The 13759-nt window shown below is 40.6% G+C and overlaps 1 protein-coding gene across 15 annotated transcripts in view; it reads left to right on the top strand.

The window, feature by feature from the left end:
* The window catches only part of syngap1b (synaptic Ras GTPase activating protein 1b), a 351951-nt gene that overhangs the window by 227300 nt on the left and 110892 nt on the right, over positions 1-13759 (top strand). For all 15 annotated transcript variants that reach the window (XM_062029197.1, XM_062029200.1, XM_062029207.1 and 12 more), the window contains one exon: positions 10497-10588. In XM_062029197.1, coding sequence (XP_061885181.1) covers positions 10497-10588 — 92 coding nt within the window. The remainder of the gene's footprint in view (positions 1-10496; positions 10589-13759) is intronic.

The following is a 13759-nucleotide window of genomic DNA, read 5'->3' as shown; positions in this document are numbered from 1 at the left end:
CTCCATCTTTGTGGATCATGTTGCAACATGTCCTCCCTCTTTGTGAATCATGTTGCAACATGTCCTCTATCTTTGCGGATCGTGTTGCAACATGTCCTCCATCTTTGTAGATCGTGTTGCAACAGGTCCTCTATCTTTGCGGATTGTGTTGCAACATGTCCTCTATCTTTGCGGATTGTGTTGCAACATGTCCTCCATCTTTGTGGATCGTGTTGCAACATGTCCTCCATCTTTGTAGATTGTGTCGCAACATGTCCTCTATCTTTGCGGATCGTGTTGCAGCATGTCCTCCATCTTTGTAGATCGTGTTGCAACAGGTCCTCTATCTTTGCGGATTGTGTTGCAACATGTCCTCCATCTTTGCAGATCTTGTTGCAACATGTCCTCCATCTTTGCAGATTGTGTCGCAACATGTCCTCCATCTTTGCGGATCGTGTTGCAACATGTCCTCCATCTTTGTGGATCGTGTTGCAACATGTCCTCCATCTTTGTGGATCGTGTTGCAACATGTCCTCCATCTTTGTGGATCGTGTTGCAACATGTCCTCCATCTTTGTGGATCGTGTTGCAACATGTCCTCCATCTTTGTGGATCGTGTTGCAACATGTCCTCCATCTTTGCAGATCTTTTTGCAACAAACCCTCCATCTTTTTAGATTGTGTCGCAACATGTCCTCCATCTTTGTAGATCGTGTTGCAACATGTCCTCCATCTTTGTGGATCGTGTTGCAACATGTCCTCCATCTTTGCAGATCGTGTCGCAACATGTCCTCCATCTTTGCAGATCTTGTTGCAACATGTCCTCCATCTTTTTAAATTGTGTCGCAACATGTCCTCCATCTTTGTGGATCGTGTTGCAACATGTCCTCCATCTTTGCAGATCGTGTCGCAACATGTCCTCCATCTTTACAGATCGTGTTGCAACATGTCCTCCATCTTTACAGATCGTGTTGCAACATGTCCTCCATCTTTACAGATCGTGTTGCAACATGTCCTATATCTTTGCAGATCGTGTTGCGACCTGTCCTCCATCTTTGCAAATCGTGTCGCAACATGTCCTCCATCTTTGCGGATCGTAATGCAACATGTCCTCCATCTTTGTAGATCGCGTTGCAACGAGTCCTCCATCTTTGCAGATCGTGTTGCGACCTGTCCTCCATCTTTGTAGATCGTGTTTCGACCTGTCCTCCATCTTTGTAGATCGTGTTGCAACGAGTCCTCCATCTTTGCAGATCGTGTTGCGACCTGTCCTCCATCTTTGTAGATCGTGTTTCGACCTGTCCTCCATCTTTGTAGATCGTGTTGCAACACGTCCTCCATCTTTGTAGATCGTGTTGCAACACGTCCTCCATCTTTGCAGATCTTGTTGCAACATGTCCTCCATCTTTGCAGATTGTGTCGCAACATGTCCTCCATCTTTGCGGATCGTGTTGCAACATGTCCTCCATCTTTGTGGATCGTGTTGCAACATGTCCTCCATCTTTGCGGATCGTGTCGCAACAAGTCCTCCATCTTTGCGGATCATGTTGCAACATGTCCTCCATCTTTGCGGATCGTGTTGCTACATGTCCTCCATCTTTGTAGATCGTGTTGCAACAGGTCCTCTATCTTTGCGGATTGTGTTGCAACAGGTCCTCTATCTTTGCGGATCGTGTTGCAACATGTCCTCCATCTTTGTAGATTGTGTCGCAACATGTCCTCCATCTTTGCGGATGGTGTTGCAACATGTCCTCCATCTTTACAGATCGTGTTGCAACATGTCCTCCATCTTTGCGGATCGTGTTGCAACATGTCCTCCATCTTTGTAGATTGTGTCGCAACAGGTCCTCCATCTTTGTGGATCGTGTTGCAACATGTCCTCCATCTTTTTAGATTGTGTCGCAACATGTCCTCCATCTTTGCAGATCGTGTTGCAACATGTCCTCCATCTTTGTAGATCATGTTGCAAACTGTCCTCCATCTTTGCAGATCGTGTTGCAACATGTCCTCCATCTTTGTAGATCATGTTGCAACATGTCCTCCATCTTTGCAGATCGTGTTGCAACATGTCCTCCATCTTTGCGGATCGTGTCGCAACAAGTCCTCCATCTTTGCGGATCATGTTGCAACATGTCCTCCATCTTTGCAGATCGTGTTGCAACATGTACTCCCTCTTTACGGATCGTGTTGCAACATGTTCTCCATCTTTGCGGATGGTGCGGCCATGTTTGTGGCATGACTAAAAGTTTTCATAGTTGAATCATTTGATTTTGAAAATAGTTGACGATCAATTCTGACGAACGTCTCAACATGGTCTCAAAGATTTAAAAACTGTATTCTCACACCAGCACACATGATTTGGCCTCAGGTACTCAACTGGCCTTCCTTCCAGGTAGGGAAGAGGGGCTTTAATGTTGGATAATTTGACCACGATATACGTTCTTGTGGTGTGTCGGCCATGTCTGTGGATGGTGTAACTGCAGTAACAGGCCGTACTCCAGGAACAAGGGTACGTCTCCATGACAACCGGAAACCTGGTCTGGTCGTCGGTGAACAGGGATGCTTGGTTTCATTTTCGCAAACACAAAAGTGTTTGCGAAAATGCGTGAATGAGGCTTCACGTGCACGGCCGCCCACTTCCATCCACTTTGTGCACGTGAGCAGTGAAAGAGGAACAAGATGTCAAATGTCTCCTTCCTCGCCCTCCTCCTCCAGACAACATGTGCTCGTCGTTCTCCAACACCATGATTGAAGTCATTTTCCCCTAATTTCATCACTTCTTCCGTCGTCAAAGAGGAGAAAATGTCAGCAGCAATTCGACATGTGTGTGGGCGGCGCGTGGGAGTGAGCGAGCTGGCAGTCTGTCCAGCTGCCAGGAGCAGCGTTGCACTTAATAGCATGCATCTAAAGAAACACGAGCTTAATTACAGCCGTGGAAGTGCTTTTTAGTGCACTCTACTCGCTGCACTGCAAAAACTGAAATCCAAGTCAGATTAAATATCTCAAATAAGGGTGATATTTGCTTAATTTTTGTCTGATAAGATCATTTTTCTCCCTAAGCAGATTTTATGTTAGAGTGTTTTACTTGTTTTAAGGGTTTTGGTCCTAAATGATCTCAGGAAGATATTACAGCTTGTTGCTGAGATTTGATGACCTATATTGAGTAAAACATGCTTGAAACTAGAATATCAACTGATGCAAAGCTGTGTCATCAACACTCACAAGTATACAACTACTTTTTTAAAGTAATAATTTCTTATTTCAAGCATGAAAAAAAAAAACATGATGTATGCATATCATTATGTCTAGATCAGGGGTCGGCAACCTTTACCACTCAAAGAGCCATTTTGGCAAGTTTCACAAATTAAAGAAAGTAATGGGAGCCACAAAAAAAAATTTTAAATTTAAAATGAAAAACACCGCATACAAAGCTTAAATGCTTTGTGCTATGTTAACCAGGGGTCTCCGACACACGCACCGGCACGCACTTTAATGTGGAAATTTGATGTTAGTGCAGCCCGCGAGTTTTGAATGAATGGCGCTTGATAGCGTCATACTTGCCAACCCTCTCATTTTTCCCGGGAGACTCCCGAATATCAGAGCGTGATGACACTGCATTTGGCGCCCTCTACAGTCTGCCCCAACAGTGTGCCTGCTCGACCACACGTAGAATGCAATTTTAGCTTGCTCACGTAAGTGACAGCAAGGCGTACTACCTCAGCAGCCACACATCTTACACTGACGGTACCAATACCCAGAATCCCATGCAGCCCTAACTCTTCCGCTCAACCAACGCACGGAGGGGGGGGGGGGGGTGGGGGGTTGATGTGTGGGGGGATTTGGTGGTAGCGGGGGTGTATAATGTAGACCGGAAGAGTTAGGGCCGCATGGGATTCTGGGTAATGGTTGTGTTGTGTTTATGTTGTGTTACGGTGGGGTGTTCTCCAGAAATGTGTTTTTCATTCTTTTTTGGTGTGGGTTCACAGTGTGGCGCATATTTGTAACGTAACAATGTTAAAGTTGTTTGATACGGCTACCGTCAGTGTAAGCTGTGTGGCTGATGAGTAAGTATGCTTTGCTGTCTCCTACGTGTGCAAGTAATAATAACATGCAACATGTGGCTGGACTGGCACGCAGTATGTAAATGCTATAGAGGACAATTACTGCAGTGCAATTAGGGCACGCCCTTTATTTAGTAATTAGAGTGTAAATAGGATAATTTTTTCCCTGGGAGTAATCCATGAGAGACACTGAGATCCATAAGTCTCCTGGGAAAATCGGGGGGTGGGGGGGGTCGGCATGTATGTAGCTGAGCCGCATCAGAGTGGTCAAGGAGCCGCATGCGGCTCCGGAGCCGCGGGTTGCCGACCCCTGGTCTAGATAATGGCTGTAGCATTTACTTAATTTAAGAATATTTTTCAACGTCTTGAGCAAAAAGGTCTCTTTTTTTTTTCTATCAAGAAAAATGCACTTGTTATTAGTGAGAATATACTTATTTTTGGGTTCATTGAGGTTAGCTAATTTTACTTGTTTTGGAAAGTCTTGACAAGCCACATTTTCTTGTTCTATTGGCAGATAATTTTGCTTAGTTCAGATAAAATACCCCTAATTTTTGTAATTTTTTTTTCTTGTTTTTGAACACTGACTTTTTGCAGTGTGCTGCTCTGCTGCATGAACGGTCTAACCTCTTACTGTGCATGTTGCAATCCCCTTAAAGGGGAAGTGCACTTTTCTTGGAATTGTGTCCATCATTTACCATCCTTATGTAAGACAACCCATGTGTCTTTCTTTTTCTATGCATTCTGACAAAACTATGGCAAATACGAGGTGCCTAACAATGCAGCTCATAGGACTGTGTTATAAAACCCTGTAAACAAACATCCAAAAAGCGCCAACAATACTCTATTTACATGTTGTGACCTGAATATTAGGATTAAGATGTAGATGTTAACTGCCTGTCCAGATTTGCACAAGTAAACTCGCTGCAGGACTGCTTGTATCGCACATGGTATCGCACACAAGTAAACACTCTGCATGACTGCTTGTATCGCAAATAGTATCGCACACAAGTACACAAGCTGCAGGACTGCTTGTATCGCACATGGTATCGCACACAAGTAAACACTCTGCACGACTGCTTGTATCGCAAATGGTATCGCACACAAGTACACACGCTGCAGGACTGCTTGTATCGCACATGACATGGCACACAAGTAAACACGCTGCAGGACTGCTTGTATCGGTACATGATATCACACACAAGTCAACATGCCGCAGGACTGCTTGTATCGTGCATGATATCAAACAAGTAAACACGCCGCAGGACTGCTTGTATCGCAAATGGTATCGCACACAAGTACACACGCTGCACGACTGCTTGTATCGCACATGACATTGCACACAAGTAAACACGCTGCAGGACTGCTTGTATCGCACATGACATTGCACACAAGTAAACACGCTGCAGGACTGCTTGTATCGCACATGGTATCACACACAAGTACACACGCTGCAGGACTGCTTGTATCGCACATGGTATCGCACACAAGTAAACACTCTGCACGACTGCTTGTATTGCAAATGGTATCGCACACAAGTACACACGCTGCAGGACTGCTTGTATCGCACATGGTATCGCACAAAAGTAAACACTCTGCAGGACTGCTTGTATCGCAAATGGTATCGCACACAAGTAAACACGCTGCACGACTGCTTGTATCGCACATGACATGGCACACAAGTAAACACGCTGCAGGACTGCTTGTATCGGTACATGATATCACACACAAGTCAACACGCCGCAGGACTGCTTGTATCGTGCATGATATCAAACAAGTAAACACGCCGCAGGACTGCTTGTATCGCACATGATATCACACACAAGTAAACATGCCTCAGGACTGTTTGTATCGCACATGATATCACACACAAGTAAACATGCCGCAGTACTGATTGTACCGCACATGATATCACACACAAGTAACCACGGCGCAGGACTGCTTGTATCGCACATGATATCACACACAAGTAAACACGCCGCAGGACTGCTTGTATCGCACATGATATCACACACAAGTAAACACGCCGCAGGACTCTTTGTATCGCACATGTTATCACACACAAGTAAACACGCTGCAAGACAGCTTGTATTGCACATGATATCACCTAGGATAATTGTGCTCGTATTCATATTTTAAAAAATCCTGGTTTCCCCAAAACCTCAGAATTTCCAGGAAATTCCCATTCAAATGAATGGACATATGAGGACATATGTTTTTTTTTGTCATAAAAAAATACAGTCATGTGTGCTTACGGACTGTATCCCTGCAGACTGTATTGATATATATTTATATATAATGTAGGAACCAGAATATTAATAACAGAAAGAAACAACCCTTTTGTGTGAATGAGTGTAAATGGGGGAGGGAGGTTTTTTGGGTTGGTGCACTAATTGTAAGTGTATCTTGTGTTTTTTATGTTGATTTAATTAAAAAAAATTGTTTTTATTATTTTTATTTTTTATTTTTTTTTATTTCTTGTGCGGCCCGGTACCAATCGATACACGCACCGGTACCGGGCGGATTTAAGACAATTGTGCTACTATCAATATTCTCAAAAATTCCCGGTTTTTTACACATCTGATTCAAATGTATGGATGAATTCTCCTAAAAAAATTAAATTTTTTAAACCACATTTTGATCTTTTAATCACCCACACACTACTCTTCCGATATATCGAACTCAAAACCAAATTCCCGGTTTTCGCGGAATTTCCAGGAATTTTCTCACCATTGACAATGAATAGGGAATATACAATCGACTGCATATCCCACATTTCTCATCCGATTTGAACCGTCCCACCATCCACACATTTATCTCACCTTGGACAATCAAACTACCATTTTGAAATTTAAAAAAAATTCCAGGAATTTCTGTTTTTTTTTTTAAACCTTATTTTCACAGTCCACATTTTTCAACCGTTTTTGACCATTCCACCTTCATAACATTCCCCGTAGTTGGGACAAAAAAGTCATAATTTATTTTCCCGTACGAATTCCTGGTTTTCCCGAAATTCCAGGAATTACCAAATTCACATTTTCAATTCAAACAGCAACATTTTTCAACCGATTATAAAAAAAAAAATTTAAAAAAAAATTCTAACACTAACCCATTCATATCATCTAAGACAATTGTGCGAGTATCAATATTCTCAAAAATTCCCGGTTTTCCCAAAATTCCCAAATTTCCAGGAAATTACGTATGGACGTATTCATTGTTCTACAATGCCCTAAATTCTCAAAAAATGTTTACATTTTTTAAACCACATTTCGATCTTTTCAATCATCCACACTCTTCCCTTCCGATATATCCAACTTAAAACCAAATTCCCGGTTTTCGCAAAATTTCCAGGAATTTTCTCCCCATTGATTACTTTTTTGGATTAATCCGGTCTCAGGTCGGTTTTGCATTCTTGAAAATACGACTTTATTTACTGTGAACTGAAGTTTAAAACGGAACTTTCCCCCGTTAGAGCCGAGACCCCTTAGAGTGCGTTCGTAATGTCAACTTTATGAAGGTGACGTCCGTGCTCCCTTACATTGCATCCGGACCCCCGGCGGTCTCTTGACTTGTGTAGAGTCGGACAAAGACGCGAGCGTGGGCCGAAGGGAACGCGGCGGCTGAAAAGAAGCCGTGCGGACGAGTGAAAAGAGAGACGGCGAGGGGTCCGTGAGGATGAGGAGGAGGAGGAAGGACTGCAGATGTGGGCCAGTGTGCAGGGAACGTCAACTTCTGGCAGCAAAGCAAAATGTGTGAGAGGAGGAAGAAGGGCAGCCATCTTGGCAAGGTGACATGGAAATGAACAAAAAAACATTTGAAATATATCAGCAAAGTTTCAAAAGTTTATTTTTATGCACATTTGGTCACCTTCTTTCCTGACACGCCATTTTTATTTGAGTGGTGACATCATTTATTTTCACCAACCTGCTTTTGTGTCCTTGATGTCGCTTCTTAGTTAGATTACACGGATATAATTAATGAACAATGAACGGAAATGTGTGAAGGGGTGCAGGGCAACTACGTTAGGGATAAATGTCGATTTAAATGAGTAATAATTCATGATCATTAGTAATAATAATCATTCAGTAGAAAATAACTCATATTTTATTGATTTTTAATTAGTCATTCTGCATCATAAATAATAAATGTGTGTGTGTGTGTGTGTGTGTGTGTGTGTGTGTGTGTGTGTGTGTGTGTGTGTGTGTGTGTGTGTGTGTGTGTGTGTGTGTGTGTGTGTGTGTGTGTGTGTGTGTGTGTGTGTGTGTGTGTGTGTGTGTGTGTGTGTGTGTGTGAGAGAGTGATGCGGTGCTCTGCTAAGTTAGGGATACATGTTTATTTTATATTTAATAAAATAATAATTCCAACAATTTTAGAAATAACTATAGCATTTAGATATTTTTGGGGTTGAAAATGAGGGATAAATGTCTATTTAAATGAATAATAACTCATGATAATAATCATTCAGTAGAAACAACTCATATTTTATTTATTTTTAATTTAATTTAATCTGCATCATAAATAAAATGTAAATAAAAAAATGCTATATATATATGTATTTGTACGTATGTATGTATATATATATATATATATATATATATATATATATATATATATATATATATATATATATATATATATATATATATATATATATATATATATATACACTGTAGTGTGTGTGACGTGGTGCTAGGGTAATTTATGGATAATAATAATTAAAACCATTTTAGAAATAACTATAGCATTTAGATATTTTTGTGGTTGAAAATTAGGCATGAATGTCTATTTAAATGAACAATAATTCATGCCCGTATGCAGCTGAGATAGGCTCCAGCACCCCCCGTGACCCCAAAAGGGACAAGCGGTAGAAAATGGATGGATGGATGGATGGATAATTATCATTTAGTAGAAACAACTCATATTTTTTTATTTTTAATTAGTGATTCTGTATCATAAAAAAATAATAATAATTATATGTATGTATGTGTATATATATATATATATATATATATATATATATATATATATATATATATATATATATATATATATATATATATGTGTGTGTGTGTGACGTGGTGCTAGGCTGAATTATGGATAAATGTCTATTTTCAAAACAATTAACTAACAATGTTCTTAATAATAAAATAATTAGAATAATTTTAGAAATAACTATAGCATTTAGATTTTTTTGTGGTTGAAAATTTGAGATAAATATATGTTTAAATTAGAGATGTCCGATAATGGCTTTTTTGCCGATATCCGATATTCCGATATTGTCCAACTCCTAATTACAGATACACATTATTATGCCTAATTTTGTTGTGATGCCCCGCTGGATGCATTAAACAATGTAACAAGGTTTTCCAAAATAAATCAACTCAAGTTATGGAAAAAAATGCCAACATGGCACTGCCATATTTATTATTGAAGTCACAAAGTGCTTTTTTTTTTTTAGCATGCCTCAAAACAGCAGCTTGGAATTTGGGACATGCTCTCCCTGAGAGAGCATGAGGAGGTGGGCGGGGTTGGGGTGGCGGGGTTGAGGGGGGGGGGGCTAGGGGGTAGCGGGGGATGTATATTGTAGTATCCCGGAAGAGTTAGTGCTTCAAGGGGTTCTGGGTATTTGTTCTGTTGTGTTTACGTTGTGTTACGGTGCGGATGTTCTCCCGAAATGTGTTTGTCATTCTTGTTTGGTTTGGGTTCACAGTGTAGCGCATATTTGTAACAGTGTTAAAGTTGTTTATACGGCTACCGACAGTGTGACCTGTATGGCTGTTGACCAAGTATGCATTGCATTCACTTGTGTGTGTGAAAAGCCGCAGATATTATGTGACTGGGCCGGCACGCAAAGGCAGTGCCTTTAAGTCATACATTTTACTTTTTGAAACCAATACCGATCATTTTGAAACCGATACCGATCATTTCCGATATTACATTTTAAAGCATTTATCGACCGATAATATCGGCAGTCCGATATTATCGGACATCCCTAGTTTAAATGAATAATAATTCATGATAATAATCATTCAGTAGAAACAACTCATATTTTATTGTTTTTGAACTTATGATTTTGCACCATAAATATACATACATTCATCATTATGTATACATCCATCCATTTTCTACCGCTTGTCCCTTTTGGGGTCGCGGGGGGTGCTGGAGCCTATCTCAGCTGCATTCGGGCGGAAGGCGGGGTACACCCTGGACAAGTCGCCACCTCATCACAGCATCATTATCTACGTATATCATATAAAATATAATATATATTCCTTTTTTTGGTGCGTCAAAGTAAAAGCAAACAAAGGTGATCCAATCAGGGCGTGGTTTGTTTGTCTTACACCATCTAACCCCGCCTCCTCCCCTTGAACTTCAGCTGCCGTTTGACCCCGCCCATCCCACCTTTGACCCCGCCCTTCTTTCACTTTCTTGACGTTCTGCCCGCTGGTGTGTGCCCACAGATCAGCGGCCCCGGCGGAAGAGCATAGCGACGGGGAAGCAGCCCAGCATGGAGGTCCCGCCCACAGCCCCCCTTCAGTCCTTCCGACAATCCGTGAGTAACCCCCCCTGTTCCCGGCCTTACTCGCTGCCCCCCTCCCTCTCGCTGCCCCTTCCCCCCCACCCCCCGGCCCCGCGGCGGCACACCTGCGTGCGGCGGCCAGGCGGCACCCCGCCTCACCCTTTCCCGCCCGCCCTCAGTTTGTACCAGCCGCCGCAACGCAGCCGCCTAGGGGGCCTCAAGAAGGGGGCCAGCACGCCGCCCTTACCCCCCTCCCTGCCCCTCTCCCCCTGCCTGTCCCTCAGCCTGCCCCGCTCGCCCTCCTCCTCCTCCCCCTTCTCGTACTGGGGCGGAGACTGGAGGGCCGCCGGTTCGAGTCCCGTGGCAGGAGGAACACCCCTAGTGGAGGTAGGTGGTTGTAAACGTGACCCCGTTTGTACTTCCTAGTATTGTGAGTACTCTGATGTCCAGTATTAGCTAATACTCACTAAAAACTGTAATAGTACATGAACATGCAGTACTCTGATGTCAAATATTAGCTAATACTTGCTGAAAACTAATAGTACGTGAACATGCAGTACTCTGTCAAATATTAGCCAATACTCGCTGAAAACTGTAATAGTACAAAAACATGTAGTACTCTGATGTCAAATATTAGCTAATACCCGCTGAAAACTGTAATAGTACAAAAACATGTAGTACTCTGATGTCAAATATTAGCTAATACTCGCTGAAAACTGTAATAGTATGTGAACATGCAGTACTGTGATGTCCAGTATTAGCTAATACTCACTAAAAACTGTAATAGTACATGAACATGCAGTACTCTGATGTCAAATATTAGCTAATACTCACTGAAAACTGTAATAGTACGTGAACATGCAGTACTGTAATGTCGAATATTAGCTAATACTTGCTGAAAACTGTAATAGTACGTGAACATGCAGTACTCTGATGTCAAATATTAGCTAATACTCGCTGAAAACTGTAATAGTATGTGAACATGCAGTACTGTGATGTCCAGTATTAGCTAATACTCACTAAAAACTGTAATAGTACATGAACATGCAGTACTCTGATGTCAAATATTAGCTAATACTCGCTGAAAACTGTAATAGTACGTGAACATGCAGTACTGTAATGTCGAATATTAGCTAATACTTGCTGAAAACTGTAATAGTACGTGAACATGCAGTACTCTGATGTCAAATATTAGCTAATACTCGCTGAAAACTGTAATAGTATGTGAACATGCAGTACTGTGATGTCCAGTATTAGCTAATACTCACTAAAAACTGTAATAGTACATGAACATGCAGTACTCTGATGTCAAATATTAGCTAATACTCGCTGAAAACTGTAATAGTACGTGAACATGCAGTACTGTAATGTCGAATATTAGCTAATACTTGCTGAAAACTAATAGTACGTGAACATGCAGTACTCTGATGTCAAATATTAGCTAATACTCGCTGAAAACTGTAATAGTATGTGAACATGCAGTACTCTGATGTCTAATATTAGCTAATACTCGCTGAAAACTGTAATAGTACAAAAACATGTAGTACTCTGATGTCAAATATTAGCTAATACTCGCTGAAAACTGTAATAGTATGTGAACATGCAGTACTGTAATGTCGAATATTAGCTAATACTTGCTGAAAACTGTAATAGTACGTGAACATGCAGTTCTCTGATGTCTAATATTAGCTAATACTCGCTGAAAACTGTAATAGTATGTGAACATCCAGTACTGTAATGTCGAATATTAGCTAATACTTGCTGAAAACTGTAATAGTACGTGAACATGCAGTACTCTGATGTCAAATATTAGCTAATACTCGCTGAAAACTGTAATAGTACAAAAACATGTAGTACTCTGATGTCAAATATTAGCTAATACTCGCTGAAAACTGTAATAGTACAAAAACATGTAGTACTCTGATGTCAAATATTAGCTAATACTCGCTGAAAACTGTAATAGTATGTGAACATGCGGTACTGTAATGTCGAATATTAGCTAATACTTGCTGAAAACTGTAATAGTACGTGAACATGCAGTACTCTGATGTCTAATATTAGCTAATACTCGCTGAAAACTGTAATAGTACGTGAACATGCAGTACTGTAATGTCGAATATTAGCTAATACTTGCTGAAAACTGTAATAGTATGTGAACATGCAGTACTGTAATGTCGAATATTAGCTAATACTTGCTGAAAACTGTAATAGTACGTGAACATGCAGTACTGTAATGTCGAATATTAGCTAATACTTGCTGAAAACTGTAATAGTACGTGAACATGCAGTACTCTGATGTCAAATATTAGCTAATACTTGCTGAAAACTGTAATAGTACGTGAACATGCAGTACTCTGATGTCGAATATTAGCTAATACTCGCTGAAAACTGTAATAGTATGTGAACATGCAGTACTGTAATGTCGAATATTAGCTAATACTCGCTGAAAACTGTAATAGTACAAAAACATGTAGTACTCTGATGTCAAATATTAGCTAATACTCGCTGAAAACTGTAATAGTATGTGAACATGCAGTACTGTAATGTCGAATATTAGCTAATACTTGCTGAAAACTGTAATAGTACGAGAACATGTAGTACTCTGATGTCAAATATTAGCTAATACTCGCTGAAAACTGTAATAGTACAAAAACATGTAGTACTCTGATGTCAAATATTAGCTAATACTCGCTGAAAACTGTAATAGCATGTGAACATGCAGTACTGTAATGTCGAATGTTAGCTAATACTTGCTGAAAACTGTAATAGTACGTGAACATGCAGTACTCTGATGTCCAGTATTAGCTAATACTCACTAAAAACTGTAATAGTACATGAACATGCAGTACTCTGATGTCAAATATTAGCTAATACCCGCTGAAAACTGTAATAGTACAAAAACATGTAGTACTCTGATGTCAAATATTAGCTAATACTCGCTGAAAACTGTAATAGTACAAAAACATGTAGTACTCTGATGTCAAATATTAGCTAATACTCGCTGAAAACTGTAATAGTACAAAAACATGTAGTACTCTGATGTCAAATATTAGCTAATACTCGCTGAAAACTGTAATAGTACGAAAACATGTAGTACTCTGATGTCGAATATTAGCTAATACTCGCTGAAAACTGTAATAGTACAAAAACATGTAGTACTCTGATGTCAAATATTAGCTAATACTCGCTGAAAACTGTAATAGT

Source organism: Entelurus aequoreus, linkage group LG20, assembly GCF_033978785.1.
Source record: "Entelurus aequoreus isolate RoL-2023_Sb linkage group LG20, RoL_Eaeq_v1.1, whole genome shotgun sequence".
NCBI lineage: Eukaryota > Metazoa > Chordata > Actinopteri > Syngnathiformes > Syngnathidae > Entelurus > Entelurus aequoreus.
Note: the sequence above shows the minus strand (reverse complement) of the source record. Positions and strands in the feature narration are given on the sequence as shown.